Source organism: Syngnathus acus, chromosome 1 (genome assembly GCF_901709675.1).
Source record: "Syngnathus acus chromosome 1, fSynAcu1.2, whole genome shotgun sequence".
NCBI lineage: Eukaryota > Metazoa > Chordata > Actinopteri > Syngnathiformes > Syngnathidae > Syngnathus > Syngnathus acus.
Window position 1 is genome coordinate 4,208,546 of NC_051087.1, and position 21,761 is coordinate 4,230,306.

At 43.3% G+C, this 21,761-nt stretch overlaps 2 protein-coding genes across 2 annotated transcripts; both read right to left on the reverse strand.

Moving 5' to 3' along the window:
- Nucleotides 1–12: 12 nt before the first annotated feature.
- usp53b (ubiquitin specific peptidase 53b) lies at nt 13–15,749 on the reverse strand. The gene is made up of 17 exons (XM_037262453.1): nt 15,510–15,749; nt 14,079–14,260; nt 13,615–13,778; nt 12,546–12,638; nt 12,343–12,477; nt 12,002–12,115; nt 11,853–11,935; nt 11,532–11,637; nt 11,033–11,179; nt 10,683–10,832; nt 10,442–10,610; nt 6,832–6,954; nt 6,028–6,703; nt 5,586–5,647; nt 4,830–4,908; nt 3,853–4,634; nt 13–3,373 (listed from the first exon to the last, which is right to left on the reverse strand). The coding sequence occupies exons 2-17, from the start codon at nt 14,161–14,163 to the stop codon at nt 3,297–3,299; spliced, it is 3,045 nt and encodes a 1,014-aa protein (XP_037118348.1). The 5' UTR covers nt 14,164–14,260; nt 15,510–15,749; the 3' UTR covers nt 13–3,296.
- Nucleotides 15,750–17,319: 1,570 nt separating this feature from the next.
- On the reverse strand, nt 17,320–21,546 carry myoz2b (myozenin 2b). Its single transcript, XM_037263275.1, has 6 exons — nt 21,356–21,546; nt 20,444–20,568; nt 19,448–19,614; nt 19,187–19,280; nt 17,802–17,964; nt 17,320–17,740 (listed from the first exon to the last, which is right to left on the reverse strand). The coding sequence occupies exons 1-6, from the start codon at nt 21,529–21,531 to the stop codon at nt 17,515–17,517; spliced, it is 951 nt and encodes a 316-aa protein (XP_037119170.1). The 5' UTR covers nt 21,532–21,546; the 3' UTR covers nt 17,320–17,514.
- Nucleotides 21,547–21,761: the final 215 nt, after the last annotated feature.

A 21,761-nucleotide genomic window follows, 5' to 3' on the forward strand; every position in this document is an offset into this window, starting at 1 on the left:
CACTGTTTGTCAATTGCACTGGATTCTGACTTTGCTGTAATAATTACATCCTTATTTTTGGTGTTTAATTTTAAAGGTAATTCCAAATGTCTCACAGACTGGTTTTTATTGAGTTATAAAAAAATGTAAGCTCTTGTTTTTGTAGTCTGTTCTTTATGTTAAGGTGATATGTAAAGATGTGTTTAGAAAGAAAATACTTTTGGTCTTGGTTTTCCAAAATTGATAAAGAAAGACACGGAAAAAGTGACGCATTTTCAGAGTGATACAATAATTTATTCAACAGTAATAAATAAAAAATAAATATATATTATCTACAAAAATATAAAGTGCAGACAGATTCTGGACGTTGTTTTCCCAAAACGGCGATGCTACTCGCACAAAGATGTGATCCATATGTACTACACCCATCCATCACAAGGCAGCATCGGCCGCTACTACAAAGAACCACGACCGCACAAATATAATACACAATTTTTGTGTATAGGGATGAAAAATGAACGTGTGTACGTTTTCAATAAAATCGGATGTACCGTATATCCTCAAATAGTGGTTGTTAGAGCCAAATCATTTAAAAAAATCATTTTGATGAATATCTTTGGGGTTTAATAAGTCAGAGGAATGTTTAGTATTAATTTAGTTTTTAATTTGTTTGTATAGTTTGTTGATGAGTTATGATTTAAGTACGCTGATTTGCTTGGTTTGTGGATTTCTATTAGAATAAAAGACGCCCCCCCGGAAGTGCACGGACAGAAAGTTTTTAGACCTTGTGAAATCGACGGTGTTTGATCAAGTCAATTCACCGTGAACCTCTTCACGAGTTGTATCAAAATGACACTCGGAAAGCAAACTTAAGCGCACGATCCTGAAACGCAAGAACCATAAAGCCCGTCAAACTTTAGGCGGAAAGCCAACCACGACGCGCATGCAAACCCGATCGTGGAAAGGAATTAACAGAGACGTTCAAGAATGAAAGAAAACAAAATGAAACTCAACTGGTCTGTGAGTATTGCGAAGTCATGACGGGAATGCATTGGATAAGGATACGAGTCAGAAAATCTAAGGCTGCCCGCACAAAGAATTGGTTTAATTAATGAAATACGTGAAAGAAATTTTGCTACTACAGTGGCTCAAATAAATGGCGTGTCCCAATGTGTTGCTTCCTTAAAATAAAATAAAATAAAATAGTAAAAATAAATAAAACTAGTAAAGAAGAATATAGATATTTTTTTTAAAATCACAATAAGGTTGGAAATATTCTTGAAAAAGAGATTTTATGCACTGGTCTTTGCTCAAATAAATGGGGTGTCCCAATTCGTTGCTTCCTTAAAAATAAATCAATAAAATTAGTAAAGTAGAATATAGATTTTTTTATCACAATAAGGCTGGAAATATTCTTGAAAAAGAGGTTTGATGCTGCTAGAACAATCAGATAGCTTCAACTAGTATGCGTCAATAGATACACGCGCTAACAATTAGCATCTATGCAATTTAGTAATGGCTCTCTGAACACAATCTGTCAAGATGCATATACAAGGGTGTGACTGATTTATTTTGAGTTGTTTTGAGATGCTTCATTTAAAAAAAAAAAGGCCACTAGTTGAGGAAATACGGTAATGATGCGGCAATGATGTCATGTGGATGCTGTGAAATGACAACGTCTTAAAATATCTCCGCTTCGCCCCGATGTGATTGGCTAGGAAGGACAAGCGCTCTAGAAAACATACGGCTGGATAAATAATTTTCACCATTATCCAGCCGTACGTTTCTGCACTACGTAATGGGGGAAGAAAACTTCTGACATCACATCCCGCGTCACCACTTCACACCAACAAACATGGTGTCACTCGTAAAAATGTCAAGGCACTCGTGATGCAACGGAAGACACGCTTAGTGTAAAATACAAGAAAGTGTAATCCAATTCTGTACACAAAGGAGGGAAAAACGTCATGAAGGTTCTACATCATCATCGGTGTGTCTAACAATGGCTCTAATAATCCACTAAAACAGCACAAAGGGAACAATCGACCCATTAGTAGAAGCACACCAGCACAATCGGCTCGTATGTCAAGTGTCTTGCCCAAGGACACAAGCGCACACGACTTGAACAGAGTTAGAATCCGACCCAAGTGTACCTAATGATGCGTTAGATGAGTGTACAATATGTTCTGGGAGGCTACAGATGTAACAAAATCTTTACAAATGTCAAAATAACCTTATCAGCTTAATGCATAGTATAAGTCCGGAAAAGTCCATTATTTGCTTCATACGGTCATATTTACAATAGATGCATAAGTATAAACGAGAGACTGAGAACATTCAAGTGATTTAAAAAAAATAAATAATTGAAATTACAAACAGCAATGGGATTAGTACGTTTGAATAAATATTAGATAGTTTATGTTGTTTTGGACTATTTTCATGCGCATGCTTCTGCTGTAACAGGCAAAATAGTAAGACTTGGTAAAGGCCACATGCACATTTGGAGAATTTGGGGACACTTTGGGATTTTTATCTCCCCGCATGACATCGGATTGGCGGATGAATTTCATTGGTATTATTTAGCAAACGTCTTCACACCAAAAACATAAAAAAGTATCATTGAATATGTAAGGATCAGAAGAACGATGAAAAAAAAAAAGTTGCATCGTTTGTGGGCTGCTGGCATGCAACTTATTTGTACATAGCCCCAACATGGAGGCTTTGAAATCTATTTTTAATCGCTAAAATGGTTATTGACACATCGGCATGATCGTCCGTCACTCATTAACGCAGGCAGGTCATTAAAAGAAGCGATAAAGTGGCGCCATTTTGGACGAAGCGATAAGGGGGAGTGACACAATGTGACCGGTCAATGTCGTAAAAACTGCGATAGTGTCGACTTTGCAATTGACCGCCGGACCCGAGATAACATTAAACCTGACAACATATCTCACGATGAATTGATTTATTTTTAGCATTCTCAACTGTTAAATGTGAGTCCCCCCCCCGTGTATAACGGGGAAAAGTGTGTGCTTACTGCTCTTTGCTGACCTTGTTTTGTGTGTATCCCACTTAAGGTCAGTGTGTATTTGAGCTCAATAACATCCGCACCAACTTGTTGCCAAGTCCAATATTGTGACACCCTCTGACGCTTTAGAGCAGCACATTTTCATTCCCTGCAGGTGTGACAACATGGTGTCCCGACACTTTTGTCCACATAGTTTGTATCCACCCCTGTCAACTCTTTGGCATTCATTTTCAATCTCATATGACTGCACAGTAAATGCATGTAAACAAAAAAAAAAATACAGGTCGACTTATAAAAAGCCTCGTTCGTCCAAACCTTTGGTTGTCACTGGGTTCCATTTTGCGGTGGGTTTATTGCTCGTATTGCCTAAAAACAACATAAATGAAGGCATGTCAACCATCACACTCATTTGTAGGATTGCAGTGATGCCTTGAAGTTCCAAAAGTTTGATCATTTGGGATTCCACTGATTCTAGAAAAAGAAATCACACAAAGGACTACAAGAATATATAATTGTGAGTACTGTGATAGAGACTGTCTAAATGTGTTGCTTCACCACTTGTGTTCTAATAGAGTTTCCAGTGTGTGTTGTCATTAGCATTAAGCTAGCCGACTGAAAGCTACAGTTACTTGAACTAGGAGTGGCATTAAACAGCTTTTTTGAGAGAAGACCTGTGATTGGCCAGAACTCAGCTGGTTCCAGTTTCCCCATGAGGACAAATGCCGTAGCAAATAGATGGAAGGGACATTTTATTTTGAAAAGTAATGTAAGTTCAGATGTCCAAAGTGGATCGCGGCGGAACTTCAAGGTACCACTGTAGAATGCGAGTGTTGGAAAGGACTTACTTGATTCAGGTTTGGCTTTGGACGCATCTTGCGTGTCAGTCGAGAGGCTGTGCGAGGCGTCCCTGCGCTCAGACGGGCCCGCGGCTCGCGGCACGGTGGCCGACAGCAGCAGAGGCCTCTGGTTGTGGTACTTGAGGCGGTACGTTTCCGTCATGCAGTTGTCCACGTTGAAGTAGGTGGTGAGAGAAACCTCCTGAGTGCTGGGGGCCCGCTCTGCTCGGCACCCCGCCATGGGTCTGTCATCGCTCTCGCACGACGACGGCGTGCTCCTCTCCGGGTCGGAGCCCGACTTGGAACTGGCGTCCGAGAAGGTCCGCAGGCCGGAGATATCGGGTTTCCTGTGACGAGGGCTTGCCTGGAAGGGTTCTTGAAGCGTCCTGGGCCGGAAAGCGGCGTCGCTCGGTTCGTCCTGATGAGGCGAGAGCCGCTGGCCGGGTCGAAGGTGAGGCGAGGCCGAACCCGGCGCTCCGAGCTGCCGCTGGGGGTCGTTGCCGGGAGAGTGGCGATACGCCGGGGGGACGTGAGGACACTGCGGGTCGGACGCGGCGGCGTCGCCGGAGCGGCAAGAGTCTCTGTCCTCGGGCTCGGAGAGGGCGAGGTCGTCTGAGCTGTTCCACTCGGAGCTGCTGGTCTTGGTGATGTGCCTCGAGGCCGAGCACTCCCCCGCGTGGCCTCGACCGCTTGTCAGCTCCTGCTGCTCACTCTGCCTGTTATCTGCAGCCAGGCAGTCCCGCTCGCAAGGTTTTCTGCAAGTACTGGACGACGTGTACTTGCATTTACGCCTGCACAACAGTCACAAACAATGACATCATTGTATCAATTAAGAGAGAATGGCATGAGAATTCACACGCCACTGGGCCCGTTTTCAGTTCTCTTCTTTGAAAAAGGGAATGCTAAGTTCATGCAATTTTTATAACGACCTGGATGATAAACAATCTACACAAATTTAGGAGAGTGCAAATTTGTGAAAGAAATACCTTGAACCCGGGCTGCATTTAAGATGTGAATGTGAAACCTGGTCGTGATTCTTTCCCTGAGATTTCGCCTGATGTTTGCCTGCAACAGAGGAGAGACAATGCATCATATTTCCATCCATACATGAAAGGACAGATTGGATGGATGGGGAAAGATGAATAGCTAATGTCGACGCTCATTCCTAACACAAGACTGACACAAGGTGGCAGCATCAGCAAGGTGTCAGTCTCATTGGCACACAGCTGGATGCTAACGTCAGAACCGGGCATGCATGGCGGCGAATTCCAAGCCCTTTTAAAAAAAAAAAAAATAGATGTGTTATTTATTTATTTTTTCCCCCTGGCAGTTGCCCCGCAGGATAAAAGCTATTGCTCGGCGTCACCGAAAGATATTTGTGGCGGAGCCAGCGGCCGAGTCCAGCTGTGCTTTCTGCATGAGCTCGGTGGGATTATCATCAGATTAAAGGATGCTGGGTGAGGAGGTTAGAGAAAGACAGTCCAAGATGAGATGCCAACCTCATTTCATTTACAGAGACTGAACATCATTGGAAGCGCAAGATATCACCTCACCACTTTGTTGCTGCAGATAATCCATCCATTACCTGAGCATTTTATCCGAGTGAAAAATAAATCCCTCAGACTACAAGACTGAACTACTGCTGACTGCGTGCGCATTTATTCCAACTTTATGGGCACTAAAGAATTTTATGGTGCCAGGAAAAGATGAGGAGGCCTTGGAACGAAATACTTGGAACGTACCATTGTGTGACGGTGAGGACGGCACGCTGGATTTTGCATCGCCTGCCTTTGGGTGAAGATGGCTGAAAGCAAAAAGAACAATTCATGGAGACATTGAGGCCAAACATTGAAACATTATTTCTTTTTGAGTGACCTTGAATCGATGTCATCATAAGTGAAGAAAGCGATGCTATTTTTGGCTCATGCTGAGATCAATTACGCTTCTAAAAAGAAGACTTCAATGTGATATAAAAAGAAAACAGTTTTCTCCACCCAATCAAATTTCCAGTTAGGAGCTGACAAACAACAACGAAGCCAGCGAATAGAAACCGAAAGATTTTAAGTAGGCTACCAGTAACGCGCTAAAATATCAAATTGTATGATTTGTTTTGAATCCATCCATCATTATAAAATTGTTACATATTTGTCAATGATCAATATTTGCTTCAAACGTTTTTTTTACCTTTGGAACTGTGTTTCCGTGGCCGACCTCTGCTCTTTAACCGCAAATCCGTCGACGCCCGGCGAGTCAGGATTGGTGGATCCGCTGCTGAGCCGGTCGCTGCTCTCGTATCCCGACTCGGTTCTCTGTATGGTCCAGGTGTCGCTCCGCAGCAGCGTCTTGGCGCCCCCCGTCAACCTGCCGCCCCTCTGCTGCGTGGCCCTGCTGTCCGACTCCACCGAGCTGTGGCTCTCCGTCTCGTGACGCTGCTCGTCCTCGTAAATGGTCATCAGACACTTCTGCTTGCGATCATCCCTGGTTCGCGCGTACTCCCGACTTTGTTCCGTCTTGGCGCGTCGAGGGCTGTCGTGTTGCTGTTGACGACGTTGCTCCAGCTCGTTGAGTACAGTGTCCACGTTTAGCACCTCGCGGACGGGTCTCCAAATAGATTTGCACTTATTCCGGCTTCCTCCGCTCCCGCCGTTTTCCCATTGATCCCGGGAGCTGTCCTGATCGGAGCGACTGGGCGAGAGATGGCTCTTCCTGCCGGCTTGCGTGGGTCGGGACTGCCCGCGGGCTTCCTGGGAGGGTCTGCCCGAATAACTGGCTGACTTGTCCATGCGGGGGTAGTAGCTTTTATATTTTTGCTCCCTCGGGCCATTCTCAGGAGGAGACGAGGATCTAGTGTGTGTCATGTCTACGGAACACATTTCAAGCATCAGTGGTATTTTTAATTAGCCCAACTTTTGGGAGATGACCAGGTTGCTCTGAGACGAAGCTATTAAAACACGAGTTATTTTTCCATGATATGTCATCATGCTATACCTTTGGGTTGTGATGCATCAATTCTTGTGTGCCCTCTGTCCTTTTTTGTGGTTTCACCGACTCTCTGAAAATTTTCCATAAAAGCTTCCTGGAATCTGCTTGGACTGCCAAGGGGATTTTTCACTGAAAAGGAAAAAAGAGGCAGATGAGTGGCGGCACAACGGTCCACTTCATGATATTAATATTACTCGACCCAAAGTATGTTTTTCTTACCCTACTTAGCGTGATACTTTGACTTATCGAACTATGATTTTGAACACACATTTATTTGCTGCCAAACAATAAAGCAGGATGACATCGGTGAGCATCTGGTGCATGTGGAAATAGATCAAGCGAGTCGAAAAAAGGGCCTTTAAAAAAAATAAAAGCTCTTCCATCATATCCCTAAATGAGAGCAGCACACAATACAACACTCACCTCCTTCCTTTGTGCTGCGCGGAATGATTGCATAATGCAGGAGCCTCATTAGCAAAGTGAAAAATGCAAGAGCATCATTAACTCTGCTAAATGTACTGACAAGTTCACCAACGTGCCTGTGGTGTTTTTTGTCTCCCCGGCGCAGCATGAACAACAACAGTTATATAAACTTCAAGTGCTAATGTTTTATCCCTCTCATATAGTCTGATGCTAACTAGAAAAAGATATTATCTAGACTCATTATTGGGCAGGTATACTTCAAAATGTCCCATGCCAGTCAAAGCGTCCAGGCGCTAAAGCAAAACAATCCACGGGAACTGGCACGACTCCATTGTCAAAACAAACGAGCGGTGAAATAAAGCTTGGCCAAACGTGAAATGTCCACGCAGCGGGCTGAGACTAGTGAAAGCGCATGAGGAGTACGCCACAGGAGCAAGGATTAGGCAGGAAGGCGTGGGTGGTAATCTGCGTGCGACAGAGGCATCATCCTCATGTCAAGTTCAAACCGGCGCACATTAACCCAAATCCTGAACACAGCCACAACTCCCCGTTTGGAAGGTCCCATCAGAATTTTCTTCAGCGATGCTTTCAAATCATGATTTGGATTTAATTCATTAGAATTGCTCTCTCACTGTTGTCAAGATAAATGGGAATACGATCTTTTTTAAAAAAAAAATTTTTAATCGGCATGCATTAGGACTGGCCGATTATGGAAGGGGAAAATAAGAATATGTGCGTTTGAATATTGTGATATTACCTATGTGTTTGTACACTGTGTGGATATTCTGTCACGTCCCCACGTCACCTGACTTCCAGCCTAGCCCGACTCATGGAATTGCCAGCACCTGCTACAGCTCGTTAGGTTCCCTATTTAACCTCTCTGTGTTCTGCCAGTAGTTGTCAGTTCGTCTGATTACCCTGCACGTGATACTGCTGCCTTTTTGTCCCCGGACCAAACTTTGTAGCCAACTGCTTCCTTGACCTTCGACCACGCTCCAGATCGCCGCCTGTCCTGACTACTTGCCCGACCTTCGACCACGCTCCAGATCGCCGCCTGTCCTGACTACTTGCCTGACCTTCGACCACGCTCCAGATCGCCGCCTGTCCTGACTACTTGCCCGACCTTCGACCACGCTCCAGATCGCCGCCTGTCCTGACTACTTGCCTGACCTTCGACCACGCTCCAGATCGCCGCCTGTCCTGACTACTTGCCTGACCTTCGACCACGCTCCAGATCGCCGCCTGCCCTGACTACTTGCTCGTTCTACATCCCCGTTTTCCCTCTCACCATTAAAGGATCGTGCTGCACTTGGTTCCCTGTCTTTGTTGCCTGACAGAACGAACTGACCAGAAATGCAACCAGCGCACGATTCCCTAGACACGGCCCGCTTGACCCACACGGAGTGGGAGCTCGGCAAGACCACAGAGGAGATGGCGGCGTTAACCAGGGTCGTTCAGCAGCAGCAGCTCCAGCTGCAGCAACAGCAACTGCAGCAGCAGCAACAGCAACTGCAGCAGCAGCAACAGCAACTGCAGCAGCAGCAACAGCAACTGCAGCAGCACCACCAGCTCCACCAGGACCTGGTAGAGGCTCTCAGGGATCACAGAGACTTGGCTCCTCTGGCTGCTGCAGATCGGTTTGTGCCATCTCTGTCCACGTCCGTGCCGCTTAGCCCCACCGTTATGTCCACGCCCCGTCCTGCCTCGGCACCCGGGCAGTACGTGGACGTCCCTGAGCCCAGACTCAGCAACCTCGCAAGGTTCGACGGTGACCCCAAGTACGTCCGGGCCTTTCTGACGAACTGCCGTGTCTTGTTCGACCTCCAGCCCGTCACATTTGCCACGGAGCCAGCCAAGGTGGGTTTCGTGCTGACTCACCTGACGGGCGAGGCATGGCTGTGGGGAACGGCAGAATATGAGCGGCAGGGACCCGCCTGTTCGTCGTTTGACGCCTTCGCCGCTGAGATCCTGCGCGTATTTGACCTGGGCTCCGCCTCGGAGGACGCCTCCACAGAGCTCCTCACGCTGCGCCAAGGCAGCAGATCCGTCGCCCAGTACGCCATCCGGTTCCAGACGGTGGCGCGTCGTAGCGACTGGAACACCCCGGCTCTCGTCGGTGCCTTCATCCACGGACTCGCGGACTATATCAAGGACGAGATGGTGTCCTGCGAGCGCCCACAGACCCTTGAAGTGGCCATGGACCTGGCAGTACGGGTGGACCGGCGGATCCAGTCGAGGCGACGCGAGGAGAGGAGAGCGGCTCCGCCCCCCCGTCACCGTGACATCAGCCCGACACCTCGGGTGTCATGGAGCGCACCGGTTTTTTCACCGGACCTGTCGTCCGCCAGGGACCCTGTCCACGTAAGTCAGCGCGCCTTTATTGCTCCTCACACCCAGCCCAGCTGGTCAGTTCGTTCTGTCAGGCAACAAAGACAGGGAACCAAGTGCAGCACGATCCTTTAATGGTGAGAGGGAAAACGGGGATGTAGAACGAGCAAGTAGTCAGGGCAGGCGGCGATCTGGAGCGTGGTCGAAGGTCAGGCAAGTAGTCAGGACAGGCGGCGATCTGGAGCGTGGTCGAAGGTCAGGCAAGTAGTCAGGACAGGCGGCGATCTGGAGCGTGGTCGAAGGTCGGGCAAGTAGTCAGGACAGGCGGCGATCTGGAGCGTGGTCGAAGGTCAGGCAAGTAGTCAGGACAGGCGGCGATCTGGAGCGTGGTCGAAGGTCGGGCAAGTAGTCAGGACAGGCGGCGATCTGGAGCGTGGTCGAAGGTCAAGGAAGCAGTTGGCTACAAAGTTTGGTCCGGGGACAAAAAGGCAGCAGTATCACGTGCAGGGTAATCAGACGAACTGACAACTACTGGCAGAACACAGAGAGGTTAAATAGGGAACCTAACGAGCTGTAGCAGGTGCTGGCAATTCCATGAGTCGGGCTAGGCTGGAAGTCAGGTGACGTGGGGACGTGACATATTCATTATTTGAAGGAATAAAACTCCTGGAAGCTAATGCTAATGTTTCATTAGCATATTGATAGGATTTTTTTATTGCTTTAGCATTAGAACTGATTTTTTTTTAGCTAACCATGTTTTGTATTTACACAATATTTATTTAGCTAACCATAATTTGTATTTACACAACCTAAAATAACATCAAATAGGATAATTTGACAATCATTTACAAAGTGTCGGTCTTACCTGATGTCTCACCGTTGACTTGACCTTTATATCGAGGACACATGGTGGTCTGCCTCGGCGCATCCTCGTTAGATACCGGCGTCCCCTCGGGATTAGTGTAAAACAGAAGAAGTGGTTGAAAATGTCCCCTGACGCATTTGGAAGTCACATCTTTCCATTTAGAGCCAATCTGGGAATAAGAACACTTGGCTTTAAGAGCAATTAACTCACTCGAGCTAAAACACACAGCACCGGCTCTCACCTCTTTTACAGTGGCGTCATCAAAAAACATCCATTTGGAAGATTTGGTGTGATAGGCAAAGGCTGAGTAGTGTTTGCTGGAGAAACAAATCATTCCCACCAAATGGAGCTCACTCCGTTTGGCGTTTTCATCCGTGACGCGGTTGAAAAGCTAAATAAAGACAAACATTTAAAATATTTGAAAAGTACCGTATTTTCCGCACTATAAGGCGCACCTAGCCTTATAATCAGGTGCGCCTTATAATCTGGTGCGCCTTATAGTGCGGAAAATACGGTACTTATGCTAAATATAGTAGCATCTTTCTCTTCTCCCTTCAGTCAGTTTGCTGGCATACTTTCGAAACAACTTACTCCACACAAATTCAATCGTGGGCCAAGCGAGCGGATGACATCGTCCGTCAAATCGGATTGCTCTGCGTCCCAAACGAATCCGATGGTGACAATCTCCGGACAGTTCATGAGTACCCGACGGATCTTGATGCTTTGACCGCAGTCTCTCTGAAAGTGATGGTCACAAGAAGTGTGAGAGGAATATTAAAATCCTACAAAACAAAGTCAACATTAATAGCAGTTCCGAAGGGGCGGGGCATCTTTCCCTACTAAAACAATGGAAGACGACAGCAGCAGCAACAAATACAGATGAGAGAGAAAACAAAGGCTAAGCCCTGACTGCTATTTATATCCTAACACCAGCACTGGAACAATTTCCTTTAACTGTACAGAGAGGAGCATTCGTTCTTAAAAGTTCGCTCATTCACCATCGCGTGAAATTTGATAAGAGGAGGAAGTGAATAAGCGGTTGTAATTGGCGCCATTTTGTTGCAGAAGAAATTGTAGTAAAATAACATACGGGGCAGCTACGTAGGTCGCCTGTGTTGTTTGCCGCCTGCAGCAATTCTCCAAACATGTCCGACCTGAGACGCTCGGCCTTCGCCATTGTGCGATCCATCTGTTGGCTGTGCCAAAAAATAAGTGTACATTACAGGCAGAAGATTAATGACAATGAAATGTGTCATAATAATAAAAACAATCTGAGATTAATCTCTTCTTTTACTGGGTTTAAGAAGATAAACCACAAAAAGCGTTGGATTGATGGAGAGAAAAATTGCTAATAAACATGAAAAATTTGTGGGTGTTGGGTGTCATTGGTTATAATAAATCAAGTACCCACCATAGAGCAGTCGTCGAAACGTAGTGTACCAACTCTGTGAAAGGGTGGGGGTCCGACGACGCCCCGCAGCACCGACACACAAACTGAAACGGAAAAGAAATATTTACAGTCAAACATTTTGAGAGCAATCGGGGCAATGGGTTACGTACCTGCTCGTAAAGCATCATGGCAAATTTCTGGTGGGTGATGCAAGATTTGGACGAGCAGGACTCGGTGGCCGTGTCTGAGACGATGTGCAGATGAATTCGCTCGAGGATATTCTCCTAAAGTATCAAATGAGATCAAATTTAGCTTTTTCTTTCCTACTCATGATAGGATTCTTCAAAGGCATGGAAATGTAATCTAATAGATAGCGACTGTTTAATTATCATTTAAGTGCAGCGAAATAAAACACAGAGGTTGTTATGGGATAAAATCGACTTCCTGTTAAGTGATTGGTCGCCTGTCAGTTGACTTTGTTCCATATTTGAGAATTTAATTGTCAACATACAAAGCACTCGGCAGCGTCGTCCATGAGGCCGAGTTGGAAGCGTTGCTCGTCTTTGAAGGTTTCAGCGAGGGCGTTACGCAAACTGTCTGAGGGTAGCACACGCTCACGACTTTGCTGGAACTGGCTGAATATGCTCTGGGAAACAAAAAACGAATTCAGTCAGATTAAAAAAAGCTTCAAAATGCAAAGTAATTGTGCCGAACCTTCAATGCACAGAAAATGCAGGAATCACCCAGACAAAAGTGCCCTGAGAGGTGCCTCAGACTTCTTCTGAAAATGTCGAGCTGCCAAAGCACCTGGAAAGCATGACCAAGTACTCACATTCACCTTCAATTGTAAATATCACAGGAGTTTGGTGTCAAATGCTGATAAACATTGTCAGAGCCCAACAAAAAATGAAGGGAGGAAATTATTTAAGATTTACAGGCAATCTGATTGGACATCTAAGAAGCATGTTGAGCTGCCACTTATCTATGGACATACTTTTTCAAAAGTCAAATATTTTTTCTCTTAATTATTAATTTCATTCTAAGCAACAACATTTTACAATTGTCAAATCTTCATTTTATGACTTTGACTTTGTTGGCACATTCTTCTTGCCTTCAAATCTAAACAACTAATGATTTTTTATTTATTTTTTTAAATGTAGTGATAAGTGATAAGTAATCTAGAACACACACACACAGCATACACTCCCCTCCATGAAAAATGGGTCAGACAGGATGATGAATAAATTAATGTGAATGCATTATTTGGACTGATGATGTGGTGCAATGTTTACCTAAAATCAAATTAATTTTAGTCCTCATTTATTTCCCTTTCCTCTGAATCTTGAACAATCGTTCTATATGTATTGATTATTATACGTGACCAAATATTTGATAAATAATTGAATATATAGCTATATATTCTGAATAAAAGAAAACAATTCCCGACCAATCACAGGCAAGGTGTAAAAGGACAGGCATGTACACCAGCCAATCATTGAATCAAACAATTAAACATTCGACCAATGACGATACAGTATGGCTGCGCGTGAAGGCAGGAGCTTTTGAAAAGTTAAAAATGAGACACACGTAAAGAAAGGAAAGAAAAAAGAATTGCTTATTTGTACCTATGTTAGATGAAGGTAGGAAAAAAAGAGCTCAAAATAAACAACTAACTAGCTACAGCCACCAAAGTAGCTAGCTTAAAACCAGCTAAGCTAAACCCAGTAAACAAGCTAGGTTGTTGCTTTTCCAAGGAGCAAAAAAGCAATAAATGAGAGCTCACCTGAACAGCACTGTTCAAGAAGCAGCTATTTTGCCCAGGTTCATTCAGGAGGCCTTTGGTGAGCGCCAGAGATAACATGCTGCCTGGCTGGTAGGACTTCTTTAGGCCTCCTCCGCCAGGCTTCTTAAACATCTTCACCCATGCCATAGAGTTAGATCCTGCAGCTGAAAACACACAACCAGGCCTCTTCTAAAGGTAAGAAACAACAACCAAATTATTTCGAAAAGACCACTGCTGTTTGAAACCAAGATGGCCGCCAAATGTATTTTTCACCATAGCAGTCCGTATTGTGCTAGTGAACACACATAGCACACTCAGAAGGATTATTATTATCATGACTGCACGGCACCATAAGTAGAAGTGGATATACTTTGTATTTCATGTTGGACACTGTTTACTTCATGAAATCACTAATCCAAATGACTGAATTGGACACGTGCCACGTGAATCATCACACCCGCTACCTTCTCCCGACTGCGGGGGGGACTTGCCGCCGTTGGACATGCTGGGATGTGGGAGCTGGTTGGTCTTTGGCTCCATCCATCTCATCGCCACGCTCCCGTCGAGCGTTTGCTTGAAAGCATTCTCGGCCTCAGCCGCAGGGCATCTTCATACGTGTGCCCCTTCACATTGAAAGGCCATGGGTCTGAAAGGTATGGCAACCGTTAGACTCGATGACATAAGTGGACGAACCGGTGCGGGTAGAGACGAACCCTGCCGCAAATGAGTGAGGAAAAAAAAGATGGACACTGAAACAGTATTATCTTGGCAACGTGGAAGTACAACTGCACTGCATCACTATGACCCCGGCAGAGTTGTTGATACAGCACTTATACGGGATCCCATTAGACTGTGTCCATTGTGCCAGTAAATGTGGCGTGTTTACTTTAAACAGTAGCATGTATAGCCTGAAATAATATTATTCTTTTTATTGCCAGATGTTCACAAACTAAGGGTTGGGTTTGTTTACAGTGTTATACTGCAAGATGTTAATATTTTGGACCCGAGTTAGGAAAGTTGAGCATTATTGGTGTATTCTGTGGTCATGCTAATAGGTAGAAACAAGTAGGACTAAAGAGGTAGGAAATGTTTCTTTTTTTTATTTTAATTTTTAAGATTAAAAATTTCAACTGGATCGTTCATTTACAATCCTGTGAGAGCACTTTTAAAAAAATTCAAAAAGCTTTGCACTGACATAATATTCTTTTATGGACAATAAATGATCACTTAGATGGGATGAGGAAGGGGAGCTCCAGTCGATAATAATAGAGAGCAGTTCTAAATGACCCTTATGACACCTTGTGATAGAATGAATGCAAATATAATTAATGAATAAAATATTAATAATTTTATTTATAAAAATAAAGAATTAAAATAATAAAAATCAAAAATTTAAATTAAAACAAAAGATAAAATAAATGTTAAATTTAAATATAAACAAGGACATAACCTAAATATTGTTACGATTTTAACTTTGGCATGCAAATTGAACCCATAATTAACATACTGATTCCACTCATTACTATCCCTGCAAGTCTACTAAAGGAATAATCACCGTCCATAATTTAAGTCACCCCCTGAGCGCTAGTGGCCCCACATGTTTTTGTGCCGTGCACTCTGTGACACCATGTGATGCCGTTAAAGAAAAATAGGAAAGGGGGGGGGGGAGTGTAATATCTACACAAGTATGACATAACATTTGTGTTGCCTTCTCTGCTGAATTTGCATCAAAAATAACATGCATCTCCATCATGTGTGCATTCAAAACAAGCTGCAGTTTTGCAGGAGCGTGCACCCAGCATGGCAAAACAAACACACACAAAAAAAAAAAACGTGTCGCAACTTGCATGGCAAGCTCCTCGTAGCAAAACAAGAGGCGTGCGGTGCGGACTTACCTTTGAAACAAAACCTCCAAGATGCGATACCAGTGCAAGAATCCAATTTTCTTTTTTATTTTCTATATTTTATTTTATTGCGCCAAATCCTGCGAATCCAACACGGGGCTAGTACGAGGGGCGCCTACTGCAGATACGCGCAGCACTATCTGTCATAGTGCACCATTGGCAATCCCTCCGACACGCAGGGCTGCAGCCTCAACCCTCTGCTTGGTGCCCGGGACACTTTAATTTCGCTTAAAATTCCCCCCCACCCATCCCTTCTCTCTCTCCCCCACCCTCAGTGTGTGAGTGATAAACGAGGCCAGTGATGGTTTGTGGCCAGAGTGTCCGACGCGGATTAGTGATGTTTGGAGACTTGGGAGGTCAAACTCCGCCCCTAGTGTAGCCTCAAGTGCACTGCTGTTATGTGCACCCCCCCCCCCCCCCCCCCGCCTCCTTGCGTGCGTGAGCGCGCGTGAGGAGGAGCAGGAGGAAGGTCAGACTTGCAACTTGTCATGATGATGATGAGAGAAGACATCACATGACTGCGCCCGTTTCATAATCATGCAGCAGTGTGGGGACGGAGCCCTCTCCACATGCCTGTGCTTTGTCAAGGCGCAAATGCCAGGTAACGTGATGCTATATTTAGAATATTGCAAGTCAAATAACACGTGTGAGTCCTTTTTCTTTTTTACTCTGGCGTTCAACATCACGCAGCTGCTCTCTATGCAACATCTGAATGGATCCATCCATTTTCTAGATCGCTTGTTCTCATCAGGGTTTGGGGGGGGCACACTTTGGAATGGTCGTCGGCTAATCAGATGGAGAATGTAATATACAATCACAAAGTATTTTAAATTCTCATTGTGTTACCAGGGTCATTAGTGGTACTCTGGCTCCCTCTAGTGGTCCTTTAAAGAATCACTGCCCAAGTACAGTTCAGTTATATTTAACTTGATACAATTTTTCGACACTTAAGCGCAATGCTGATGTTTAAACCTGTGCACGATATTTGAGTGACTTGCAATATTATTTTCTATCAGCCTTTCAAATTTCTATTTTGTATCTATATATATATATGTATAATGTATTTATTTATTTATTTTTATATATTCAATTTCCTGTTTTTGAACACAAGGATGGAAATTAAAACATCCGATTCATTGATTAATCATCAAAAATAGTTGACTAAGTAGTCATTTATTAAAATAGTCAAGTTGCAGTAACTGTATCAGTATTCCTACGTAGCTTTGTTAACATCTTGCGGCATCTAAACACGTTTCAGAAAGACCACAAAAATGTACAATTTATTTTTGGGAGTTTTTCAGTGAATACCTGGGAATGAGCACCACAAAAAATGTGAAAAGGTGAAGATCTAGTCACAGTCTTGTCTTTGAGAGTAGATCAGTGTCACGTACAGTCAGTCTTGACACTGAAAGTGGAACGTGTGTGTCTGTTTATAGCATGCTCTCTCGTCATACGTCCGTCCCCACAGATGCACAAGGCCTTCTTCCTCTGCTCTTATTAGTTTAATTGCCGCTCAGCTAGTCGGGGACGTCCTCTCCTGTGACGAGCCCGCGCCAACTTTGTAATGTCCCTCCATCTGTCCCCTCTCGGCGCTATAAAGAAATGTGACGCACATGCGCACACACTGAGCGTGCACTTGTCTATATTGTTTCCATTTATATCACCAGAATTAGAAGCATGACATCAGCACTTGCGCAAATTACTTGTTTCTGTAACTGAATCAAGTCCAAAGATAAGGGTGGGCAAACTTTCTTTTAATTATTATTATTTATTATGACTTTTAAAATGCATAGATGGGTCGGATCAATTTTCTTTATTTACATCACATGTTCATAACCACTGGAAACTCTCATGGGACCATTTGCAACATTCTCTATTTACATGACTTTTTTTTTTTCACCCCAGTGCAAACACACTAATCATCTGAGCGATAGACATTCCGTCGTCCGTTGTGTGGGGAGAACCCAAAATGGCAGCCGTGTGACCCGAGACCTTCTTACAGGTCTTCCGACTCGGGGACCAGAATGGACTCCAGGGTGATTGTGGGCAGGATGAGATGAGTGCCCTCAGATATCCATCCCTGGGCGCTTCTATTGAAAGTGGGTCTCTTCATTCCTGGCTCTTGGAGCTCCGGATACTTCGGAGGGTTCAGATCCAACTCTGGAAGTTTAAATGTGATTCCACGCGGCGCTTTGTCAAAGCCGCCGTAAGGGGTCGCGACCCTATAACGTAAACCACATTGTTAAATTAGTTCCCACCAATTCAAATGGGAAATTTACTTACCGGTTAAAGCTTTTGTATTCTGGAACTTCTGGTCGAGGGTCCATTTCAGGCATGGTCAGTTTGAAAGTTTCAGCGAGGCCTGGATCGTTGCTAATGGCCTCCTCCCAGGGTGAGTGGTAAGGTTTGGGCATCAGGGTGGCATTTAACTTCTCTGCGTTTGTATCTGTTAAAGAAACACAGATTGTGGTGGCTAGCCTTGAGGGGCAGAAGTCGCAGTGCCCCACAATGTTTTTGTTTTTTTTAATAATTTTGAAGAGCACTGTAGTGTTGTTTCCAGAGTAACTCTAGTAAAATAGATATGAGGGGGGCAATGTATGACCCAAAGGATGCAAAAAATATGGTATGAATAGCAGAAAAAAACGTTTTGTACATGTTGAGCATCATAAACAATTAGAAAAATACCTTAATAAATGCAAGTAAAGGGAAAACTAGAATTTAAAAATAGGAGAATGTTCTTGTATAAAAATGCCATCGATCAAGACGGGATTGTTTTGGATCGTAACAATTTGAACAATTCATTTTACTGTAAAACAGCGACGAGAAGAGAGCGTGCTCAGAGAGCTTTTAGCCTTGGCAGACTGACTTGTCCATCATTGTGATCTTCGGTCTTAAAATAGCGCATACTTAAAGTGCACACTCATCATGTAACATGTCCGCATGGGATGGCACCCCTTCAGGACTTATCTCGTTGGCTTTTGATGGATCACATGAGATGAAACCAGGCAATTAATCATTCTTTGTCGAAAAAGTAAAGTCGCTATTGTAGAATGGAATTCTCAAAATCGCTTCGAGCCAAGCCCCTCGCTCTTCTGACTGTACAGCGTGTTGTTGCTTTTTAGGTTGTATTTTTTTTTTTTATGACAACATTACATAATCGCAAGCTCATGCTTGACTGTTTGGCAGTCGCTCTTATTTTTAGCGCCCGGTGGAGCGGTGGCAGTAGGGGGGAAATATGGATGACAAAAAAAAAAAAAAAAACGACATTCAGCATAATGAATGATGAGGGAAGACATTTAAATCCTTACTAATGCTCTAAATCACATTTCTCCACACTGGACTCACATTTCAAAAGCCTGAGACGGTTGAAAAGAATTGAGTTATTTGCCGACGACGGGAGGACTGAAACGTTGGATGTTTGAAAGCTTGTTGCTGTAGAGTTTGGACATATTTAAACACACAAACAATCAATTTTGATTTTGATTACTGGTTTGGTTCATTAATTATATTTATTTATTTATCCAATTATTGATCCATTTATTTATCCATTTATTTATTTTTATTTTTGGGATATTTTTATTTATTGTTTGTTTGTTTGTATGTATGTTAGCGCTCACGGCCGATTAATTGCTAAGTCAATACTTTTTGTCATGAGTAAATGTTATTACCTGGCACGGTTTCCTCAGTAAGAGGAGTATCCTCATTGGCTGGCGCATCCACTTTTATTTCAATCATGTGTGCACTCTGGGCCAGAATATCTTTCTGCAAAACACAGTTAAGGTCAAGTTGAGGTCACCCTGTAGCCTTGACCTCTATGCACTTTGACATCCCTTATCAGATGAATGTCTGAGGAGCCTCTTGCGGAAAGCTCCGATTTCACTTATCAACATGGTGTTGTTACAACACAACATTTGTTCTGGCAAACTCACGTTAAGCTGCGCGTTGGCCTCGTTTTGTATGCTTTCAAAGGTGTACTTTTCCGAGCGTCTCTGACGCATCTTGAACAGGCGAGAGCCTCTGTTGGACAGCAGCGACAGCTCCTCCAGCATGATGTCTTTGGGGGTGCTGTGCTTCTTTCCAAGATCCATCACGTCACCTGAGATCACAAGCGAATTCGTTCCACTCAAAACATTTGTATCTCAAATGATCTTTTCCTGCTGAAATGATTCAAAACCCCAATGACAAAAAAATGTATCACTTCAACTTTTCATGTTGAATGAACTTATGTAGACAATATATAACTAACTCATTCACTACCATTGACGACTATATACGTCAAACATCTATTTTAAGTGGCACTAAATGAGTTCAATAAAATATATGTACATACACAGTAACTGTAATTAACCTAGTCCCAGAATAAGCAACAATGCTCAAGAATTAAATCAGAATCCGTTTTTCATTACTGGAACTATTTAAAGACTCTGACAGCCACAATAAAATAGAAGTCAAGTTTATTTGTATAGCCCTAAATCACATGCAGTCTCAAATAGAACTATCCTGCAACATAATAAAAAAGCAATTTGTAAAAGGGCATGAGCCAATACCATGTTTCATCCAAATTACAGTTAAGACTGTTTAAATTTTAGATATAGTAAAGACTTAATTTTAAGTCTTGGTACGTCTTAACTGTAACCTGTCGCTGTTTCGTCATGCTTCACTAAAAGTTGCATGTCATGGAAAATGAGTTGGGCGTTCAATGTGACAGAATGGCGGCCAGCTGTCACAGCGCTTCACGTTATTCTAACACAAGTTCCTGCCCGTGCCCCACCCTCGACCCACCTAGAAATAGAGCTCTGAAAAGGGCAAAGACAAAGCACTGGCTTCTATGGGTGCTAAATCAACCGCTTAGCTTATTTATGGCGCGATGGACATTTTGCATCCCTTGGAGAGATGTTGTATTCTTGCTACAGTGTCGCGTTTACCGTTTGTACTGTGGACCTCTCGACAAATAGCAGCCGCATGCTTTTTCTTCTCTCCGGTTGGCATTGTACAGAATTGTGACATTGTGGGGGCTGGCAAGGTTGTTGCTGAGTGCGGTGAGGCAATACTGGAAACACAAGACACTCAGTGAGCTTGTTTGCACTTTTGAGCAGGTGCCATTTTCATAATGAGCGAACGACGTCAAAGCCTGGGTCATGGGTCATGATGACGACAAAGATTGGGTTACAATACTATGATGGACATAATTCAGTCATCAATATGTAACATCATATGTATATTACACCCTTAAAATTATTTCTTTAATATATATTATTTAATATAATTATTTTTAATATATATTAACATTTGTGTTTTATTTGACTAAATATTTAAACATAATTTAATACAGTAAAAATAATATACAATACTTTTTCCGACAAAATATGGGTTATTTGCAACAGAAATCTACTAAATTGAATTTCATGCTACTCATGCTAATTTTATTTGCCTCAATTAAATGGCACCATCGTTTTTTTTATAGATTACATAATCACTTAGACTTCTTCAACATATGCAAGCATTTCATGGTAATGATAATTTTACTGGAAAAATATTACAATTTGTTTTTTCCTCACTAATTGTTCTTATACTTTTGTTGTTGTTGTTGTTTATAAACAGACCACAATATTCTAATACATGGATTTACACATAAGACATATTGTATAATGAAACAATTAAAAATAAATAAATGCACAGATAAAACGGAAGTTGACTAAAATTAAGAACATTTACAAGTTCTGTTAAAACCTCAAACAAGAGAGACACAATGCATACTGGAAATTCAACAATTAGAGAATAACGATGTTTATAATATTAATGAATATAAAAAAAAGCCCGTCCGGTGTTTTGCGTACCTGCGATGGTGTCCCGGGAGTGCGAAGTGAATCCTTGAGGGAGAAAAAGCGGGCCAGGCTTCAGAGGTCAGCCTGCACTCGCCGGTTTGATCTTCGCTGAGCTTCACACTCGCGGACACTAAAGCCACACTGCCAGTATGTCTGTGTGTCTGTTGTGCATGGAATGCGGCTTGCATCAATAGGCTAAATATAACCTGACAAACACTCCAAAGCACACTCAAACACCATCGGCTAACAGTAGAGGATGGAACGAGACAAGTCCTCCTATGAGAACTTCTTCCTCCTCCAGAGATAAAACCGTCTCGTGTCGGAACGGTTACAGTCAACATGTCTGTGTTAGTTTAATTTTAAAAAATTTTTTTTATATATAATAATAATATTGCAAATTGCAACCACCTAAAACTAG

Excerpts from the sequence above, each read along its gene's own strand:
- myoz2b (XM_037263275.1), bottom strand. The coding sequence starts at position 21,531 with ATGCAAGCCGCATTCCATGCACAACAGACACACAGACATACTGGCAGT. Across the intron at positions 17,965-19,186 it reads TACTGAGGAAACCGTGCCAG|ATACAAACGCAGAGAAGTTA; the intron begins GTAATAACATTT and ends TTTCTTTAACAG. Across the intron at positions 17,741-17,801 it reads GAATACAAAAGCTTTAACCG|GGTCGCGACCCCTTACGGCG; the intron begins GTAAGTAAATTT and ends TTTACGTTATAG.
- usp53b (XM_037262453.1), bottom strand. The coding sequence starts at position 14,163 with ATGAGATGGATGGAGCCAAAGACCAACCAGCTCCCACATCCCAGCATG. Across the intron at positions 12,116-12,342 it reads ACGACGCTGCCGAGTGCTTT|GAGAATATCCTCGAGCGAAT; the intron begins GTATGTTGACAA and ends TTGATACTTTAG. Across the intron at positions 11,936-12,001 it reads CCATGATGCTTTACGAGCAG|TTTGTGTGTCGGTGCTGCGG; the intron begins GTACGTAACCCA and ends TTTCCGTTTCAG.